Genomic DNA, 20,318 nt, shown 5'->3' on the forward strand with positions numbered 1-20,318 from the left:
TGAAAGAAGGGTCCAGACCTGAAACGTTAGCTTTCCTGCTCCTCTGATGCTGCTTGGCCTGCTATGTTCATCCAGCTCTACACTCTGTTATCTCAGATTCTCCAGCATCAGCAGTTCCTACTATCTCTAAATCAATGATGGCATGCTGTTGTCTGTACAGTGAAGCTCATTTTTTAATTCATTAGTCGACCAGATAAAGAACTGCCTTGGGTTACGACACTAAATAAAAAAAAACAAAGGACTGTGAATGCTGGAAATCAAAAATGAAATCAGAAATTTCTGGAAAAACTCAGCAGGTCTGGCAGCAGAGAAAGCAGAGTTAATATTTTGACTCCAATGAATCTTCTTCAGAACTGATTGTAGCTAGGAGATGGTTAGTATATATGCTAGAGTAGGGGTGGGAGGAGAGGGAAACAGTAAACAACAGGTGGAGGTGGAGCCCGGATGGAGAGAAAAAAACAATTGGGCAGACAAAGCAGTGGGTAAAGGTCAGCCTGGGAGAATGAATAGCTGCTAATGAGGTCCATTAGTGGCTGACAATGGGTTGGTTTGTGGTAGCAGTCTATGTGATGACAGGGCCTGGTGTGTGGGGTTGGCATAAATAGATGGGAGAAGGTGTTCAGGTCCCAAAATTATTGAACTCAATATTGAGTCCAGAAGGTTGGAGGATTCCCAAGCAGAAAATGAGGTGCTATTGTTCCAGATCCCTAAGAATTTTCTTCAACAATTTCCCTACCACTGGTGTAAGGTTCACTGGTCTATAATTTCCTGGATTATCCCTGTTGCCCTTTTAAAAAAACAGAACAACTTTGGCTATTCTCCAGTCCTCTGGGAACTCACCTGTAGCTAAAGAAAATATAAAGATTTCTGACAAGGCCTCAGCAATCTCCTCCCCTGCCTCCTTCAGTACATAAGAACATAAGAGCAGGAGTAGGCCGTCTGGCCTCAGATCCACCTACCTGCGTTCTCACCGTAACCCTTAATTCCTTTATTGTTCAAAAAAAATCTACCTTTTTTTTAAAAACGTTTACTGAAGTAGCGTCAACTACTTCACTGGGCAAGGAATTCCATAGATTAACAACTCTCTGGGTGAAGAAATTCCTTCTCAATTCAGTCCTAAATCTGCTGCCTCTAATCTTGAGGCTATTCCCTCTTGCCAAGCTTCACCTGCCAGTGGAAACATCCTCTCTATTTCTATCTTATCTATTCCCTTCATAATTTTATATGTTTCTATAAGATCCCCCCTCAATCTTCTGAATTCCAATGAATATAATCCCAATCTACTCAGTCTCTCCTCATAAGCCAACCCCCTCAACTCCGGAATCAACCTAGTGAACCTCCTTTGCACCCCCTCCAGTGCCAATACATCCTTTCTCAAGTAAGGAGACCAAAACTGCACACAGTACTCCAGGTGTGGCCTCACCAACACCTTGTACAGCTGCAACATAACCTCTCTGCTTTTAATTTCAATCCCTTTAGCAATGAAGGACAAAATTCCATTTGCCTTCCTAATTACTTGTTGTACCTGCAGACCTACCTTCTGTGATTCATGCACAAGGACACCCAGGTCCCTCTGCATAGCAGCATGCTGCAAAATTTTACCATTCAAGTAATAACCCTTTTTACTATTACTCCTACCAAAATGTATGACTTCACATTTATTTACATTGTATTCCATCTGCCAGACCTTTGCCCACTCACTCAATGTATCTATGTTCCTCTGCAAAGTTTCACAGTCCTCTGCACACTTTGCTCTGCCACTCATCTTAGTGTCATCTGCAAACTTTGACACCCTACACGTGGTCCCCAACTCCAAATCATCTATATAAATTGTAAATAATTGCGGTCCCAACACCGATCTCTGAGGCACACTACTAGTCACTGACTGCCAGCTAGAATAGCACTCATTTGTCCCACTCTTTGCTTCCTGTTAGTCAACCAATCCTCTATCCATGCTAATACTTTACCCTTAATGCCATGCATCCTTATCTTATGCAGTAGCCTCTTGTGCGGCACCTTGTCGAAGGCCTTTTGGAAATCTAGGTACACCACATCCACTGGGTCCCCATTGTCCACCTCGCTCGTAATGTCTTCATAGAATTCCAAAAGATTTGTCAAGCATGACCTGCCCTTTATGAACCCATGCTGCGTGTGCCCAACGGGACAATTTCTATCAAGATGCCTTGCTACTTCTTCTTGATAATAGACTCAAGCATCTTCCCCACTACAGAGGTTAAGCTAACCGGTCTATAATTCCCCATCTTTTGTCTACTTCCCTTTTTAAACAGTGGCATCACATTTGCTGTTTTCCAATCTGCTGGGACTGCCCCAGAGTCCAGCGAATTTTGGAAAATTACCGCCAGCGCACCTGCTATTTCTCCCGCCATCTCTTTTAGTACCCTGGGATGCATTCCATCAGGGCCAGGAGACTTATCAATCCTTAGCTCCATTAGCTTGCCCAACACTACCTCTTCCGTAATAATGATTGTTTCCAGGTCCTCACCTACCTTCGTCTCTTTGTCAATTACTGGCATGTTATTAGTGTCCTCCACTGTGAAGACCGATACAAAATACCTGTTCAATGCCTCGGCCATTTCATCATATCCCATAACTAAATTCCCGTTCTCATCCTCTAAAGGGCCAACGTTTACTTTAGTCACTCTTTTTCATTTTATATATTTATAGAAACTTTTGCTATCTGTCTTTATATACTGTGCTAGTTTTTTCTCATGTTCTATCTTTCTTTTCTTTATAGCTCTTTTTGTGGCTTTCTGTTGACCTTTAAAGTTTTCCCAATCTTCTAGTTTCATGCTGTTTTTGGCCACTTTGTATGCCTTCTCTTTCAATTTGATAGCCTCCCTTATTTCTTTAGACACCCATGGCAGATTAGCCCTTTTCTTACAGTCCTTCCTTTTCATTGGAATATACTTTTGCTGAGCACTTTGAAAAATTGCTTTGAAAGTCCTCCACTGCTCGTCAACTGTCCCACCATAAAATCTTTGTTTCCAGTCTACTTTAGCCAAGTCCTCCCTCATTCTATTGTAGTTCCCGCATTATCCTGCATTAGATCCCATTAGGCTCTTGGGACTTGTCTAAATTGCTGTTCTTCAAGACATCTATCTCCTCCTTCTTAATATTGACATACCCTAGAATATCAACATACCTCAGAATATCAACATACCTCTCTCTGAACTTTCCATTATCCCTCCTTCTCCTTAGTGAATACCGACGTAAAGTACTCATTAAGGACCTCATCCACCTCCTCTGGCTCCACACATAAGTTTCTTCCTTTGTCCTTGAGAGGATCTATCCTTTCTCTAGTTAAGTTCTGTAGTGATTGTAGCGATGTCAGCTAGGTGTTAACCTGGTCCAATCAGGGAGCTCCAGCTGACAGATATAAACAAGAGTATCAGAGGTTCTATTCACACTGACAGCTGGCTTTGAGGAAGCTGGACCAGTGTCAAGGACTTCACATGAAAATAAAGAGTGATTTGGTGACGGGATACTGGCCTCTGAGGAGTTATTTCATCTCTTGCTCATAATTATACAAATAAAATGCCTTGAGATTCTCTTTAATCCTACTTGCTAAGAACATTTCATGGGCCCTTTCAACCCTCCTACTTTCTTGTTTAAGTCTTTACTGCGTCCTTGAAATTCCTCAAGGGCCTATTTTGATCTCAGTTTCCTACTGTGGATTTTGTAGCTGCCCCTGAGATGAGTGCTTCTTGTTTTTTATTGTTTTACAGATTTCTTACAGTTATTTTATAGCAGAAGCATGAGACCTTTTATTTTGAAACATTTTTTGTAACTTTTATAGTGCAGTGCTTGTGGAGAGACCTACACGTGGATGGTATGGAGAGATTTTTTTTTAATCTGAAGATTGAAAGCTAACATTTGGAGGACTTTAGGAGGAGGCATTTTTCAATTGTTTCAGCTAAGTGGTTGTTTTTTTTAAAGATTTATATGTTTAGTTTTTAAAAATTATTTACATTAAGTTTAAAATCTGTGGGTAAGAAGGAGTAGTTAATTTATATATATATAAGATGCAGTTGAGAGCTTCTTCTCTGGCTTAATGTCATTGAGGACATTCAAGAGTGTTATGACTAGTAGATTTAGAGAGGTGGTTACACAACCGTATCAGTTAAATAGATGGGTGACTGTCAGGAAAGGTAAGAAGGTTGTTCAGAAGGCTTCTGTGGCTATTCCTCTCTCAAACAAATAGTCCAATTTGGGTTTTGTTGAAGAGGATAGTCACTCAGATGAAAATAGAAGTGGCAGACAGATCTTGGGCGCTAAGAATGAATCTTAAGCAGGGTTTGTCAAGATTTACAAGAATAATTGTTATAGGGGGCTCTCCTGTCAGGGATACGGACAGGAAATTCTGTGGCAATGAGTGTGAATCTAGGATAGTATGTTGTTTTCCTGGTGCCAGGGTTAAGGGTGTCTCAAAATGTTTGAAGCATATTGTCAAAGGGGAGAGTGAGAAGCTTGAAGCTGTTGTACACATTTGTAGGAATGACATAGTTTGGGAAAGGGTTAAGGCTTTGCAGAGTGAATATGAGAAGTTAGAAGGTTTAAAAAACAGAACCTCAAAAAATAATAATCTCTGGTTTACTCCTAGTGTCAAGTTCTAATGAAGGAAGGAGTGAATTGTTAGGGCAAATAAATCAATGGCTGAAGAGGTGATGCAATGTGCAAGGATTCAGATACTTGGGTCATTCGGATCTCTTCTGGAGTAGAAAATACCCGTTTAAAAGGGATTGGTTTCATCTGAACTGAAAAGGGACCTGGAGGGGAGATTTGCTAGTTCTATTTTGGGAGCCTATAAACTATTAGAGACGCAGGGTGAGGGGTTCCTAAGCAAAAGTGAGAATAGAAAGAAAGGTGAGGATGGTTTGAATTAGAACACAGCAAGTTAATTCGAAAAGACAGACAAGAGAAAGTCAGAGAACGAGGTACCTTTGAAGAATTAAACTACAACTATTTCAATGCAAGGGGTCTTACAAGTAAGGTTGATGAACTCAGGACATGTATCAGAACATGGGACTGGGACATCATAACAATTACAGAAACTTGGCTGAGTGAAGGACAGGATTGGCAGCTCAATGTTCTGGGTTTTAGATGTTATAGGAAGGATAGAAAGGGAATCAAAAGAGGAGGGAGCATGGTGTTTTTGATTAAGGAAAACATTAATACAGTAATTAGGCAGGATATTTCTGAGGGATTGTCCAGTGAAAATATATGGGTTGAAATTAGAAATAAGAAAGGAATGATCACCTTGATGGGTTTGTACTATAGGCCCTGCGACAATAGTGAGAGGGAAATTGAGGAGCAAATATGTAAAGTGATCTCAGGTATATGTAAGAATAATAGGGTTGTAATAGCAGTGGATTTTAATTTACCAAACATTGACGAGGATTACGATAGTGTTAAAGGTTTGGATGGTGATGAATTTGTTAAATGTGTTCAAGAAAATTTTCTTTATCAATATGTAAACGTTCCTACTAGAGACGGAGCAAAACTTGATCTTCTCTTGGAAAATAAGGCAGGGCAAGTGACTGAAGTGTTAGTAGGGGAATGATTTAGGACTAGTGATCATAATTTTATTAGTTTTAAAATAGTTATAGAAAAGGATAAGCCTTCCATAAAAGTTAAATTTCTTAATTGGAGTAAGGCATTTTTTAATGGTGTTGGCAAAAACTTTCAAAAGTTGATTGGAGTAGACTGTTCGCAGGTAAAGGGATGGCTGGCAAGTGGGAGGCTTTCAAAAGTGTGATAATGAGAGTTTTGAGGCATTATGTTCCTGTTAGAGTGAAAAGTTAGGCTAATAAGATTAGGGAACAATGGATAAATAAAGATATTGAGGTTCTAGTCAAGAATAAAAAAAAGTCATACAATAGATATAGACAACCAGTATCAAATGAATCTCTTGAAGACTATAAAGAGTGCAGGGGCATTCTTAAGTCAGAAATCAAGAAGGCAAAGACGGGATATGATATAATATAGCCTTGGCAGAAAGGTTAAGGATAATCCGAGGATTGAGGGGGGATCTTATAGAAACATATAAAATTATGAAGGAAATAGATAAGAAAGAAGTAGAGAGGATGTTTCCACTGGCAGGTGAAGCTAGAACAAGAGGGCATAGCCTCAAGATTAGAGGGAGCAGATTTAGGACTGAATTGAGAAGGAATTTCTTCACCCAGAGGGTTGTTAATCTATGGAATTCCTTGCCCAGTGAAGTAGTTGATGCTACTTCAGTAAACGTTTTTAAAAAAAAGGTAGATTTTTTTTGAACAATGAAGGAATTAAGGGACACGGTGAGAACGTGGGTAAGTGGATCTGAGTCCACGAAAAGATCAGCCATGATCTTATTGAATGGCGGAGCAGGCTCGAAGGGCCAGACAGCCTACTCCTGCTCCTAGTTCTTATGTTCTTATGTTCTTATGAGGAGTCTGTAAGTACATTAAGAGCAAATGAGCAACTAAAGAGAGAGTAGGGCCCCTTAAAGATTGACAAGGTTGTCTTTGCGTTGAACCTCAGAAGATTGGAGAGATATTAAATCAATATTTTGTATCAGTTTTTACTGTGGAGAAAGAAATGGAGGCTTGAGAACTCAGGGAAATAAATACAGATGTTTCGAAAACAGTTCATATTACAGAAGATTGAGTGCTGGAGGTCTTAGAAAATATAAAGGTGGATAAATCTCCAGGATCTGATCAAATGTATCCCAGGACGTTGTGGAAAGTTAGGGAGGAAATTGCAGGGCCCCTAGCAGAAATAATTGTACCAACTATAACCACAGGTAAGGTGCTGGATGACTGGAGGGTGGCTAATGTTGTGCCTTTGTTTAAGAAGGGCTGTAAGGAGAAGCCTGGGAACTATAGACCTATGAGTCTGACATCGGTGGTGGGTAGGTTGTTGGGTGTGATTCCAAAAGATAGGATTTACATGCATTTGGTGAGGCAAGAAATAATCAGGGATAATCAGCATGGTTTTGTGCAAGGGAAACCATGTGTCACAAACAGCATTGAGTTTATTGAGGAAGTAACTGCAAAGACTGATTAGGGCAGAGGGCTAGATGTTGTTTACTTGGACTTTCGTAAAGCCTTCAATAAGGGTCCGCATGGTAGAATAATTATTAAAGTTAGATGGCATGGTATTCAGGGTGAGTTTACCATTTGGATACAAAATTGACATTATGGTAGAAGACAGAGGGTGGTGATGGAAGGTTGTTTTTCAGGCTGGAGGCCTGTGACCAGTGGTGTTCCACAGGGATTAGTACTGGGTCCACTTTTGTTTGCCATTTATATGAATGATTTGGATGAGAATATGAGAGGTCTGGTTAGTAAGTTGACGGTGGTATAGTGGACAGTGAAGAAGGCTGGAGATAGTAGGAACTGCAGATGCTAGAGAATCTGAGATAACAAGGTGTAGAGCTGGATGAAGGCAGCAGGCCAAACAGCATCAGAGGAGCAGGAAAGCTGATGTTTCGGGCCTAGACCCTTCTTCAGAAATGGGGGAGGGGAAGGGGGTTCTGAAATAAATAGGGAGAGATGGGGAGGTGGATAGAAGATGGATAAAGGAGAAGATAGGTGAAGAGGAGACAGACAGGTCAAAGAGGTGGGGATGGAGCCAGTAAAGGTGAGTGTAGGTGGGGAGTTAGGGAGGGGATAGATCAGTCCAGGGAGGACGGACAGGTCAAGGTGGCGGGATGAGGCTGGTAGGTAGGAGATGGGGGTGGGGCTAGTGGGGGGAGGAGGGGATAGGTGGGCGCAAGGACAGGTTAGGGAGGCAGGGGTAAGCTGGGCTGGTTTTGGGATGCGGTAGGGAGAGGGGAGATTTTGAAGCTTGTGAAGTCCACATTGATACCTTTGGGCTACAGGGTTCCCAAGCGAAATATGACGTGCTGTTCCTGCAAACTTCGGGTGGCATTGTTGTGGCACTGCAGGAGGCCCAGGATGGACATGTCGTCTGAGGAATGGGAGGGGGAGTTGAAATGGTTCGCGACTGGGAGGTGCAGTTGTTTAGTGCAAACCGAGCGTTGGTTTTTCCGCAAAGCAGTCCCCAAGCCTTCGCTTGGTTTCCCCGATGTAGAGGAGGCCACAATAGGAACAGCGGATACAGTATACCACATTAGCAGATGTGCAGGTGAACATCTGCTTGATGTGGAAAGTCTTCTTGGGGCCTGGGATGGGGGTGAGGGAGGAGGTGTGGGGGCAGGTGTAGCACTTCCTGGGGTTGCAGGGAAAAGTGCCGGGTGTGGTGGGGCTGGAGGGGAGTGTGGAGCGGACAAGGGAGTCATGGAGAGAGTGGTCCTTTCGGAAAGCAGATAAGGGTGGGGAAGGGAAAATGTCTTTGGTGGTGGGGTCGAATTGTTGATGGCGGAAGTGTCGGAGGATGATGTGTTGGATCCGGAGGTTGGTGGGGTGGTACGTGAGAATGAGGGGGATTCTGTTTTGGTTGTTATTGCGGGGAGGGGGTGTGAGGGATGAGTTGCGGGAAATGCGGGAGACACGGTCGAGGGCGTTCTTGACCACTGAGGGGGGGGAGTTGCGGTCCTTGAAAAACGAGGACATCTGAGATGTTCGGGAGTGGAATGCCTCATCCTGGGAGCAGATATGGTGGAGGCAAAAGAATTGGGAATAGGGGATGCCATTTTTGCAGGAAGGTGGGTGGGCGGAGGTGTATTCTAGGTAGCTGTGGGAGTCAGTGGGCTTGAAATGGATATCGGTTTCCAGGTAATTGCCAGAGACGGAAACAGAGAGGTCCAGGAAGGAGAGAGGTATCAGAGATGGTCCAGGTGAACTTAAGGTTGGGGTGGAAGGTGCTGGTGAAGTGGATGAACTGTTCAAGCTCCTCATGGGAGCACGAGGCGGCGCCGATACAGTCATCAATGTAACGGAGGAAGAGGTGGGGTTTAGAGCCAGTGTAGCTACGGAAGAGGGATTGTTCCACATAACCTACAAAGAGGCAGGCATAGCTTGGGCCCATGTGGGTACCCATGGCCACCCCCATTGTCTGTAGGAAGTGGGAGGAATTGAAAGAGAAGTTATTGAGGGTGAGGACGAGTTCGGCTGAGCGGATGAGGGTGTCAGTGGAGGGGGACTGGTCGGGCCTGCGGGACAGGAAGGAGCGGAGCGCCTTTAGGCCATCTGCATGGGGAATGCAGGTATATAGGGACTGGACATCCATGGTAAAGATGACGTGTTGGGGAACAGGGAATTGGAAGTTTTGGAGGAGGTGGAGGGTGTGGGTGGTGTCACGGATGTAGGTAGGGAGTTCCTGGACCAAGGGGGAGAAAATGGAGTTGAGATAGTTGGAGATAAGTTCGGTGGGGGAGGAGCAGGTGGAGACAATGGGTCGACCAGGGCAGTCAGGTTTGTGGATTTTGGGAAGGAGATAGAAGCGGGCGGTGCGGGGTTGGGGAACGATGAGGTTGGAGGCTGTGGGTGGGAGGTCACCTGAAGTGATGAGGTTGTGGATGGTCTGGGAGATGATGGTTTGGTGGTCGGGGGTGGGGTCATGATCAAGGGGGCGGTAGGAGGAGGTGTCGGAGAGTTGGCGTCTGGCCTCGGTGATGTAGAGGTCAGTGAGCCATACTACAACTGCGCCTCCCTTGTCCGCGGGTTTTATGGTGAGGTTGGGATTGGAGCGGAGGGCTGCACGTTCTGTGGGGGAGAGGTTGGAGTGGGTGAGAGGGGTGGAGAGGTTGAAGAAGGTTATCTAAGATTTCAAAGACATTTTGTTCAATTGGGCCAATGGGCTGAGGAGTGGCAGATGGAGTTTAATTTAGATAAATGTGAGTTATTGCATTTTGGTAAAACAAACAAGGGCTGGACTTATACGAGTAATGGAAGGCCCCTGGGCAGCATTTTAGAACAGAGCGACCTAATGGCTTCAGGCAGATAATTCTTCGAAATTTGCGTCACATGTAGACGGGTTAAGAAGGGATTTAGCTCACTTGCCTTCATTGCTAAGATATTTGAGTATAGGAATTGGGACATCATTTTGAGGTTGTACAGGATGTTGATAATGCCTCTTCTGGAGTACTGTGTGCAGTTCTGGTCGCCCTATTATAGGAAAGATATTGTTAAACTGGAAAGGCTTCAGAAAAGATTTACCAGGATGTTGCCAGGAATGGAGGGTTTGAGTTATAAAAATAGATTGAATCGGCTTGGACCTTTTTCACTGGACTGTAGGAGGTTGAGGGGTGACTATATACAGATTTATAAAATCATGGGCAGCATGGATAAGGTGAGTAGCAAGGGTCTTTTACCTAGGGTGGTGGAGTTCAAAACTAGAGGCATATTTTTAAGGTATGGGGAGAAAGATTTATAAAAGGACATAAGGAGCAACTTTTTACACAGAGAGTGGTTTGTCTGTGGAATGAACTGCCAGACGAAGTGGTAGATGCAGATACAATTAGACCATTTAAAAGACAGTTGAATAAGTAGTTAAGTAGGAAAGATTTGAAGGGATATGGGCCAAATGCAGTCAAGTGAGACTAGTTTGGTTTGGGACATGGTTAGTGACGACAATTTTGACTTGATAGAGGTGTACAAAATGATCAGAGGTATAGATAGAGTAGACAGCCAGAGGCTTTTTCCTAGGGTGGAGGTAGCTATTATGAGGGGCATAGTTTTAAAGTGAGTGGAGGCAGATATAGGGGAGATGTCAGATGTAGGTTCTTTACTCAGAGAGTGGTAGGGGCATGGAATGCCTTGCCGGAGAGGGTAGTGGAGTCGGCCTCATTAGGGGCATTTAAGCGGCTATTAGATAGGCATATGGATAATGGTAAAAGGTAGGGGTGGAGGTTAGGTAGACCTTAGGTTTAGGGTAAAAGTTCGGCATAACATCGTGGGCCGAAGGGCCTGTACTGTGCTGTACTCTTCTATGTTCTATGTTCTAACTACCTTAAAACTTACGGAATTGTGTTCACTGTTCCCAAAATGCTCCCCCACTGAAACATTGATTGTTTGGCCAGGCTTATTCCCCAATACAATGTCGAGTACAGCCTCTTCTCCAGTTGTACTATAGACATATTGTTTCAAGTATCCCTACTGAATGCACCAAACAAATTCTGATCCATCTAAGCCCCTGGCACTAAGGGAATCCCAGTCAGTATTGGGGAAGTTACATCACCTGCTACGACAACTCTTGTTTTTATATCCTCCATGATCTGCTTACATATCTGTTCATGTATCTCCTGCTGACTATTGGGAGATCAATAACCCGATCATAGTGATTTCACTTTTCTTGTTCCTCCGTTCTACCCATATGGCTTCGCTGGATGAGCCCTCCAAGATGTCTTTCTTATTACAGCTGTGACATTCTACTAGATCAGATAATTGAACCATAGAACGCTGATTATCTTGCAGTCATAAGCTGATAACTCATTTCAAATTTATGTATTCACTCACAGCAGGTGGAACTAAACTATTCAAACAGGGGTCAAATGATGCATTTTGGACAGCAGTTGATGACTTTTTCCAGTCTGAGTTCAAGAAAACATCAACTGAAATATAACGGAAAGATTGAACTGGATCTTGGTACAGAGTTAGACATAGATCAAACTTGCAACAGCGGTTAGACACAGTAGTCCTCATTTAACACTGCAGTTGCATTCTCTAGAATCACTACTTCAAGTGCAACAACTTTAAATGAAACATAGATTCTGTGGGACCTTCCTCTTCAGAAAAAAAGACTTTGAAATATTACACCATATGGGTTGAACTATTTAACTTTGTTAAATTTCTGTGTTTCAAAACACAATAACCTACAAAATAAAATAAATTTTAAGGCAGAAAAGAAAATGATACAGGCCCCATTAACCTGATTACAGTGAAGCAATATTAAATGAGGTCTGTGTGCGCAGGATAAGATGAGTTTACAGCTGCAGCAAGCATGGCTCTGAGTGGATCAGACTATTTTGATTAATTTTGGGAGTTAGATTTCCTTGAGTTCTTGCTCAATTATTTGCTGTTTTTAAAATGGCTAGAATCCTGTAAAAATCTGCTCCATGGTTTCTTTGACTTCCTAATCTTATCTTGCTATTTAGGGTGTTTATGGACCATAAATCCTAGCTCGCTACCAGATATTTTCCTCTTTCAAATGCTATGCTGCTCATAAACAGCCTGTAATGTACCAACAAATCACCTGCTCAACATTAATCAAACCCAATCTTCAACCTTGATTGAATGTGTGCTTCTTTCAATAAGCACTCTATGTTGTTGTATAAAGGTCTGAAAGGGTTAATGCTCAGGAGTGCATTAAAAATCACCAAATATGATGGATTATGTTTTCCGGATTCGGGTGGGAAAATAATTTTGAATCCTGAAGGAGTAAGACTCAACATCAAGGTTTCCCAATAGTCTCTGTAAATCAGAGAAATGTAACCTATATTTAACTGTTATCTTACTACATCTTCTTTGCACAGACTTCCAGCTGCTTTTTTTCTTCACCATTCTGTGTAAACTAGACCCTGTAGGCAGTTACAAGGAAAGCAGACGGTGGCACAAAACCTATGAAAGAGGTCTTAAACCATGATGCACTCTGACAGATTTCATCTTGCAACACTAACAAAAATAAATATCAAATTATTTTGAAGCAACAAAAATTGTTTCCTTTCAATATGGGCAACATTTTGTGAAAGCTGTTAGGTTCTGCCCAATACACTTACATCATACTGATGTACTAAGCTTCAGACATGCTTTTTACTCAATGATTTCTTTCAACATGCAAGCCTGACAATCCTAGAATCCCTACAATGTGGAAACAGGCCCTTTGGCCCAACAAGTTCACACCAACCCTCAGAGCATCCCACCCAGTCACATTCCCCTATAACCCACCTAATCTGCACCTCCCTGAACACTATGGGCAATTTAGCATGGCCAATCCACCTAGCCTGCACATCTTTGGACTGTGGAGCACCCGGAGGAAACCCACGCAGACACAGGGAGAATATGCAGATTCCACACAGACAGACCCCCGAGGGTGATAACAAATTATAATTAGATAGATTCTTTTGGCACAGATTAATAAAAATCACTTGTATTTAGTTGATGCATTGTGAGTTAAAGTATCTAAATGAATTGGCAGTATGGTGATTTAGTAAGTCTGTTTAGAATGTAAAATAGGGAGTGAAAGAATTCATAAAACTTTTTGCGTAGTAAGGAGATTGCTTAGGCTGCAGAAGAATCTCTCCCCTATCTGATATTACTGCCAGATAGTGTAGTCTCAACCCCAGTAAGATTATTTGATGTGTAGGCGAGGGTAAGATACACTCAGAAAATGTAAGAGAAAAGATGGTAGGAAAAAAAATTGAAGGCAGGAGGATTTAGCATTTAAATGTGATTGATGAAATAATGTCCAAGGTGATTAAATCATCAGCAGGAAACCACTCCACCTCTGCTAGAATAGAGCAGCTTGCATGTTGGGAAGAAGAAACCCAAAATATATCGCCATGTCATTTGCAAAACAATATCTGCAATCCCATCATTAATTTAGAGCATGATGTGAAGGTGCCGGTGTTGGACTGGGACAAAGTCAGAAGACACCTTTCTTTTCTTTATTCATTAATGGGATGAGGGCATCACTGGTTTGGCAGCATTTAAAGGGCAGTGCTGATGAAGGGGCAGTGCTGCGAAAGCTTATGATTTCAATTAAACCTGTTGGACTTTAACCAGGTCTTGTGTGACTTCTGACTAATTTAGAGCAGTCGCTGAGATAAGTTGAATATTTTAAATCAATAATTCAATTCACATTTAAAAATATTGGGAAATCTTGCACACTTGCTGATGTATGTAGAAAATTTCAAACATCTTGAATAATCTTGAATAATATTTCATAATATTGATCTTACCTCCTTCAGACTTGGGTGACCCTTCTGACATCACCTTCCTTATGGCGAGTTGGCTTTGGTCTTTGTTCTCATTGGCTGGTGAAGGCAGATTGTCAGACTGAGTTCTTTGAATAGGGACGCCTGCAATGCTGTGTCTGTGCTTCCTGGCATGACTCTGAGCCTGACCGCTTTTATGTGCTGTGGCAGTGTGGGTGAAATGGAAACCCAGAATATGTATCCTCAGATGGAACCAGCTTAAGTGTTTTTCATGCAAACAGAAGTGTTCCATTTAAATAAGTTGTGTAAACACCAAAAAGAGACACATCATGCACAGCATTAAGGAGTTAAAACTGGCCAGTTCTTTTGCCAAGACTTGATTACACTTCAGCTAAAAAATTGCTTTGACATGGAAAATGCCCTATATTCAAAATTCAGTTATAAAAATAAGTAAAATCAAATGCATAAAGAAGAACTCTAGTGAATCAGCCCCTACATACATATGAACTCAATCTGTAGGTTCTGTTTGAAGTGTTTTATGGGACATGATTATAATTTGATATTAGGAATCACTGTGGTACTTTATGGAGTTCCTACTAACAATGATTATCTGCATATGTAATGGGTTAATTATCCAACGTTAATCTGCATGCAATACTGATGAAGACAATTATTTTAATACTGCAAAAGTATTATTTGGATCATATTTAAATATAGGGATCTATATTCTTATCACATGAATTTCATACAGCCATTGGTTGTAAAGCAGGGCACCAGGCTTTTTAGCAAAACTCAGCTATGGATCCTTAGTTTACGTACACTTGTGTCCAGATTTGAAAAGTGAAGCATGATAAACAGGATTTTGGATGGACAAACAATCACAGAGATATAATGGTAAATTTCAAGCAATGATATTATAAACGTTGATTTTTGTTGGGCAATATGTTTAACAGTGTGGAGGTCTGTGCAATCATTAAAACCACCTACTTCTAACTCCCCCACACCCACTTCCTTCCTTTGATCTCATTATGACTGAAGTCACCATCTATGCCTTTGTTATTTCTGGACCTGATTGTACTATTGTATTTCTAGATGGCCTCACAAACTGTCCTCCATTAACGTCAGGTTAAGTCCTAACTTGCACCAAGTCTTGTTCTCTGACCATCTGTCCATTGACCTAGACTGACTCCAGAATAAACAACAGCTTGATTTAAAAAAAAATGTATTTGCAGATACATTCTATTTTGTTCAAAAAGCACACAAGTTGTAGACAGTCAGTCAATGTGGCATTTTATTAATTCCCACTTTAGAAATAAAACTAGTCTGACTCTAAACCAAAACGCAAACAGATACTAAACAAGGTCTCACACCCAACATGCATTGTCTGACCTAAAATGTCACCTCTTCCTTACACTGTAAAACCTTTAGTTCTTTCAGGGCAATGACTTGAAAGGAATTCAGGGATATATATTATATACATATAAATCAATTAAGACCTTCTAACTGATTAAAGATTTAATAGCATCTTAGGTTTGTTTAATACATCTTCATCAGTTGTGTGACCCTTTGATCTTTTATTTATAAATTCTGTGTTCTATGTGCTTCTTTCTCACTTCACCTGACCAAGGGGCTACACTCTGAAAGCTTGTGATTTCTGACCTTCTCCACCCCAGTCCAACACTGACACCTCCACATCCTGATTTGTGGAGGCATTGTCATGAAGAATGCACCAGTTAATGATCATTTACAGTTAATGTCAGGCTTTGTTTACATTTTAAACCAGGCAGATTGATCAAGGTACTGCCCTGAGAAATTAATGGTGGGAAATATTCTGTATAATCTTTCATCGTCTCCATTGCAGTTCCTCTACCAATCAAAAGACCACCCACCAATCAGCACACTCCTGTCACACAGAATAAATGTTGAGTTTCCCATTTAGTTGGCATTCTTGCGAATTGTTTTGATGAGAGCAAAATGAAAAACTTTGAGGGAATATATTTTTTCAAGTTGTGCATTATGAATGATTATACGAAGGATGATATGTTACATTTTGCAATTTAAGATTGTTTGTGAAAGGAGAACTGAATCATGCCAATTGTATCAAGCAGGTTTGCTTTGCATGATGAATCTAATCAATTGCAGGAATTCACCAATGAAGCTAAAATGCACGGCTGTACTGTAAGGTTAAGGTGGATTATTATGCTTATTAATATTTACATTGAAGGTGTTGTGAAATGTTCACTTTTCCACCACAGTCAAGTTCTCAAAGCTCTGCACATAGCTGGTACTTGCTTGAGTTTGACATATAGAAACAAAACTTGTAAAATTAATTTTTAAGTGCTTTTAATTGTTATCATGAATCATTGTAATTATTATTTAAATTATTGTTTCTTATTATTACTACTTCCAAGATTGGGGAAGGTTCCATTACATTGGAATTTAGTGAATGCAACTCTTTTATTGAAAAAAGGGACGGAGACAGAAAGCAGCGAACCACAGGCCAGCTAGCTTAACATCTGACATAAGGAAAATATTAGAAGCTAATATTACAGATGTTATAATATGACACCTAGAAAAGTTCAAGTTAATTAGAGAGTATCAACTTCATTCTGTGAAAAGAAAAATATGTTTAGGCAATTTGTTGGAGTTCTTTAAAGAAGAAATGTGTGTTGTGGATAAAGGGGAACTAGCATTTAATAAGGCGCCACATCAAAGATATTGGCTTATGGTGTAGGAGGTAATATATTGACATGGAATTAAGATTAGCTGGCTAGCAGGAACCAGACACATGGAATAAATTGGTCTTTTTCAGGTTGGTAAGATGTAATGAGGGTGTACCACAGGGATCATTGTTAGGCCCTCAACATTTTACAATTCATTAAAATGATTTAGATGGAGGGATGAAGGGTATCATTGCTAAATTTCCTGATGATACAAAAGGTAGGTGGAAAAGTAAGCTATGAAAAGGACTAAGGTGACGACATACGGATATAAATAGGGTAAGTCAGGGAATAAAGATCTGGCAAATGGTGTCTAATGTGGGAAAATATGAAATTTACCATTTTGGCAGGAAGAACAAAAATGAAGTATGTTATTAAAATATTAAGAGGTTGAAAAGCTCTCAGATGTAAGGGGATAGGGTGTCTCTGTGCATGAACTGAATGGCTTACATGAAGGTACAGCAAGTAATTGGGAAAACCAATACAATGCTATTGCTCATTACATGCAGAGTTGAATACAAAAGTAGTGAGGTTGTTCAGTTCTGGAATACTGTTTACAATGTCTGTTTATTTAAGAAGGGACACAAATGATTTAGAAATAGTTCAGAGAAGATTTGTTCAAGTAATACCTGGAATGAATGGATTGTCTTATGAGGAAGAGGTGGACAGTTTAGGCATTCACTGAAGTCTAGAAGAATAAGAGTGATTTAATTAAAACACAAGAGCATGAGGGATCTTGACAGGGTGGATTTGAAGATGTTTCCCCTGATGGGAACTAGGGTCACTATTTAAATATATGGGGTTGGTCATTTAAAATAGAGATGAGGCATTTTTTCTCTCAGAAGGTTGAGAGATTTTGAAACTCTCCTCCTGAAAAGGTGGGGAGAACACAGTCTTTGATTATTTTTAATGCAGAAGTAAATAGCTTGCTAAGCAATGGGGTGAAACATTATTAAGGGTAGACTAGAATGTTGATTTGAGGTTAGTTCCATCTCAAACTGATCGAACAGCAGAAAAGCTTTGAAAGCCAAATGGCCTACCTCTGTTTGTTCTTATGTTCGGGGGTTATTGGATGTGAGTCTATGTCTGCACCGACCAGTTTAGGATTTTCTGGATTGTGACAACTGGAAACAAGTGGGAGAGATCAACAGCAGTATCAAAATAATTAACAGTTGCTGGACACCTCTTTTGTTGTTCAGCATGTCACTTCCAGCAGTTGAGTAGCAGGTGCATGAACTGAAAACACTTATGATAGGGCGAAAAAAAAATAAAGTTATTAAAATTAAGCTTTCAGTGGATACATTAATCGACAGAATAATCAATAATGTGTGAGTTGTTATTATTAACAAAATGGAAAGTGATGTAAAGGTTTATGTTACCCATCAGATATTTTGTTCAAATCCACATCTACATAACTGGTTGTTAAGGGATTAACAATAGACGAACAGCCAGTTTCACTACCTTATCCCAAATGAAAAGTCACAGTTATAGGAAAATGATCAGTGATATATAAATACAATTCACAAAGAGGTACAGCTACACACAGTGAGCAGACAGTGCAAACGGTAGGAGTGAACTGAAAAAAACTGGATTAACAGAGGCTCAGAAAGGTAAGGGAGTTCAGACAAAAGGCAACAGATGAACGTTAAGCTGCCATGCTGAGGAAGTTATTTGCGTCGTTTACTTGGCTGGAGTCGGAGCTGCTGCACGGCTGCTTCTGCTGCAGCAATGGCGGCCCCAGCGTCTTCCAGATGTGTCTGAGTGACACTGGTTTTGCTTTGACTTCGAGATGGCCCATGAGAACGTAAATGTCCTTCTGAAGAAGATTTTGAGCTGGCAGGACTGCTCTGGGATTTCTCAATGGTGGCCACGTGCATTTCTGGGGGAACAAGCATCAGTGATGAATGTAGTTATCAGTAGTAGTTATCATGGCATTTATTTTCAGTGATTTATTTTCTGCTTTCCAATCTTAAAACAATCACAGTTAATGCTACCCTGTCATTGGCTAACAGAAACATTAAAGTAATCTGTGAGTTAGGTCTGTCTCCATTTCAGCCACTTTCTCTTTGGGGATATGCTTGGTCTATGGTTTCAGACTCCAAGCCTGTTTAAATTCAAACATTCACCACAGAGTAAATGTATGTCTTTACTGCAAAGGCATTAATCTGGCAGAGGAGATCCGTATTTTATTGCAGAAACTGTCTGATATTTAGAAAAAAAACCTATCAATTTAAAAATATTGTAAATTATAAATGGCAATAACTCTTGATGACCCATTGAGCAAAGAAATAACTCAATTTAAGACAGATGTTGTAAACTCAACATCAGAAATTTAACCACATCTGACCTGCATGTGACAAGCATTAAGCACCACTGAGCTAGAGCTAATAGGTTTTATGATCAAATGTTGACAATTACACATATCCATTCATCAAAGATCCACAGCATTGTTTTAACAGCAGATATGTCAGTTTGAATGTCAATTCTGATGGACACAGCTTTATTTTGCACGAGTACAGATCCAGTTCATGAAAAGAAAGAAAAAAATATTTTTTTATTCCTGAGATAACAAGGTGTAGAGCTGGATGAACACAGCAGGCCAAGCAGCATCAGAAGAGCAGGAAGGCTGACATTTCAGGCCTAGACCCTTCTTCAGAAAATGAAGAATGGTCTAGGCTCGAAACGTCAGTCTTCCTGCTCCTCTGATGCTGCTTGGCCTGCTGTGTTCATCCATCCCTACACCTTGTTATCTCAGATTCTCCAGCATCTGCAGTTCCTACTGTCTCTGAAATATTTTTTATTCCTGTTAAGTTGTGAAGGCATTGGAACAATTTATCTGGATTGTACCAATGATGAGGGACTTCAATTATGAAAAGTTGTTGAAAAAGTTACAAATATTTTCCTTAGAACAGATAAGGATAAGGTAAAGGAGGATTTATAGAGGTATATAAGTTGATCAGATGTTTTGATGAAGTAGCGAGAAAATAAAACTTGCATTTCACAACCTTACGATGTCCCAAAACCTTCGAAGCCAATGAGCCGTAGTCGCTGTTGTAACATAACTATCATGTAGAAAGCTCCCTCAAACAGCAATGTGACAGTAAGTAGATAAACAGATTGTTTGATGAAGATGATTGAAGGATGATTTTGAGAGAAATTCCACTGTTTCTCTTAGGAATAGTGTTGTGGGATTGTTCTCGTCCGCGTGAGGGTACCAATGGAACTTTGGTTGAAAGTTTAATCCAAAAGATTGAAGCTCCCAGAGTGCAGCATTCCTTGAGAATGTAACTGATTAGTGTCCACATAACGAAATATAATCCCACTGCTAACGAAGGCAGTCATGAAACATCCTGGTCACAACCAATGCCACCAAACAAGACCCAAGGAGCATGTGCTGCTCTCTAATTTTATTTTCTTCCCCTAAGGGAATACATTGATTACACCATAAAGAGTCACTAGACTCGAAATGTGAACTCTGCTTTCTCTCCACGTTTGCTGGCAGGCCTGCTGTTTTTGTTTCAGATCTTCAACACCTGCAGTTCCTTGTCTTTTTGTATGAAGATATCTGCTCCTACTCAAAGCTAAGAGGTAGAAAATCAGAAGAAATGTCGCCCCTAAAGATTCTTGGTGATGTGATTACAACTGTATGTTCAACACTGGATATGCAATATGGTTCAGGTTAGGATTAGAAAATGGAAGGAATGCAAATTGTGTTCTTCTGTAGTTCAGGCTGATAATGCTGCTTGCATAATTAGGTATCA

General features: G+C 40.8%; 1 protein-coding gene across 1 annotated transcript in view; it reads right to left on the reverse strand.

Annotated features, from left to right (window-relative positions):
- The window catches only part of LOC109922184 (protein piccolo-like), a 226,100-nt gene that overhangs the window by 5,971 nt on the left and 199,811 nt on the right, over positions 1-20,318 (reverse strand). Inside the window, exons 21-22 of the mRNA XM_048610189.1 lie at positions 18,242-18,436; positions 13,862-14,038 (exon numbers count right to left, since the gene is read on the reverse strand). Coding sequence (XP_048466146.1) covers positions 13,862-14,038; positions 18,242-18,436 — 372 coding nt within the window. The remainder of the gene's footprint in view (positions 1-13,861; positions 14,039-18,241; positions 18,437-20,318) is intronic.

This window comes from Rhincodon typus, chromosome 22 (assembly GCF_021869965.1).
Source record: "Rhincodon typus isolate 14 chromosome 22, sRhiTyp1.1, whole genome shotgun sequence".
In the NCBI taxonomy this organism is placed as follows: Eukaryota; Metazoa; Chordata; class Chondrichthyes; order Orectolobiformes; family Rhincodontidae; genus Rhincodon; species Rhincodon typus.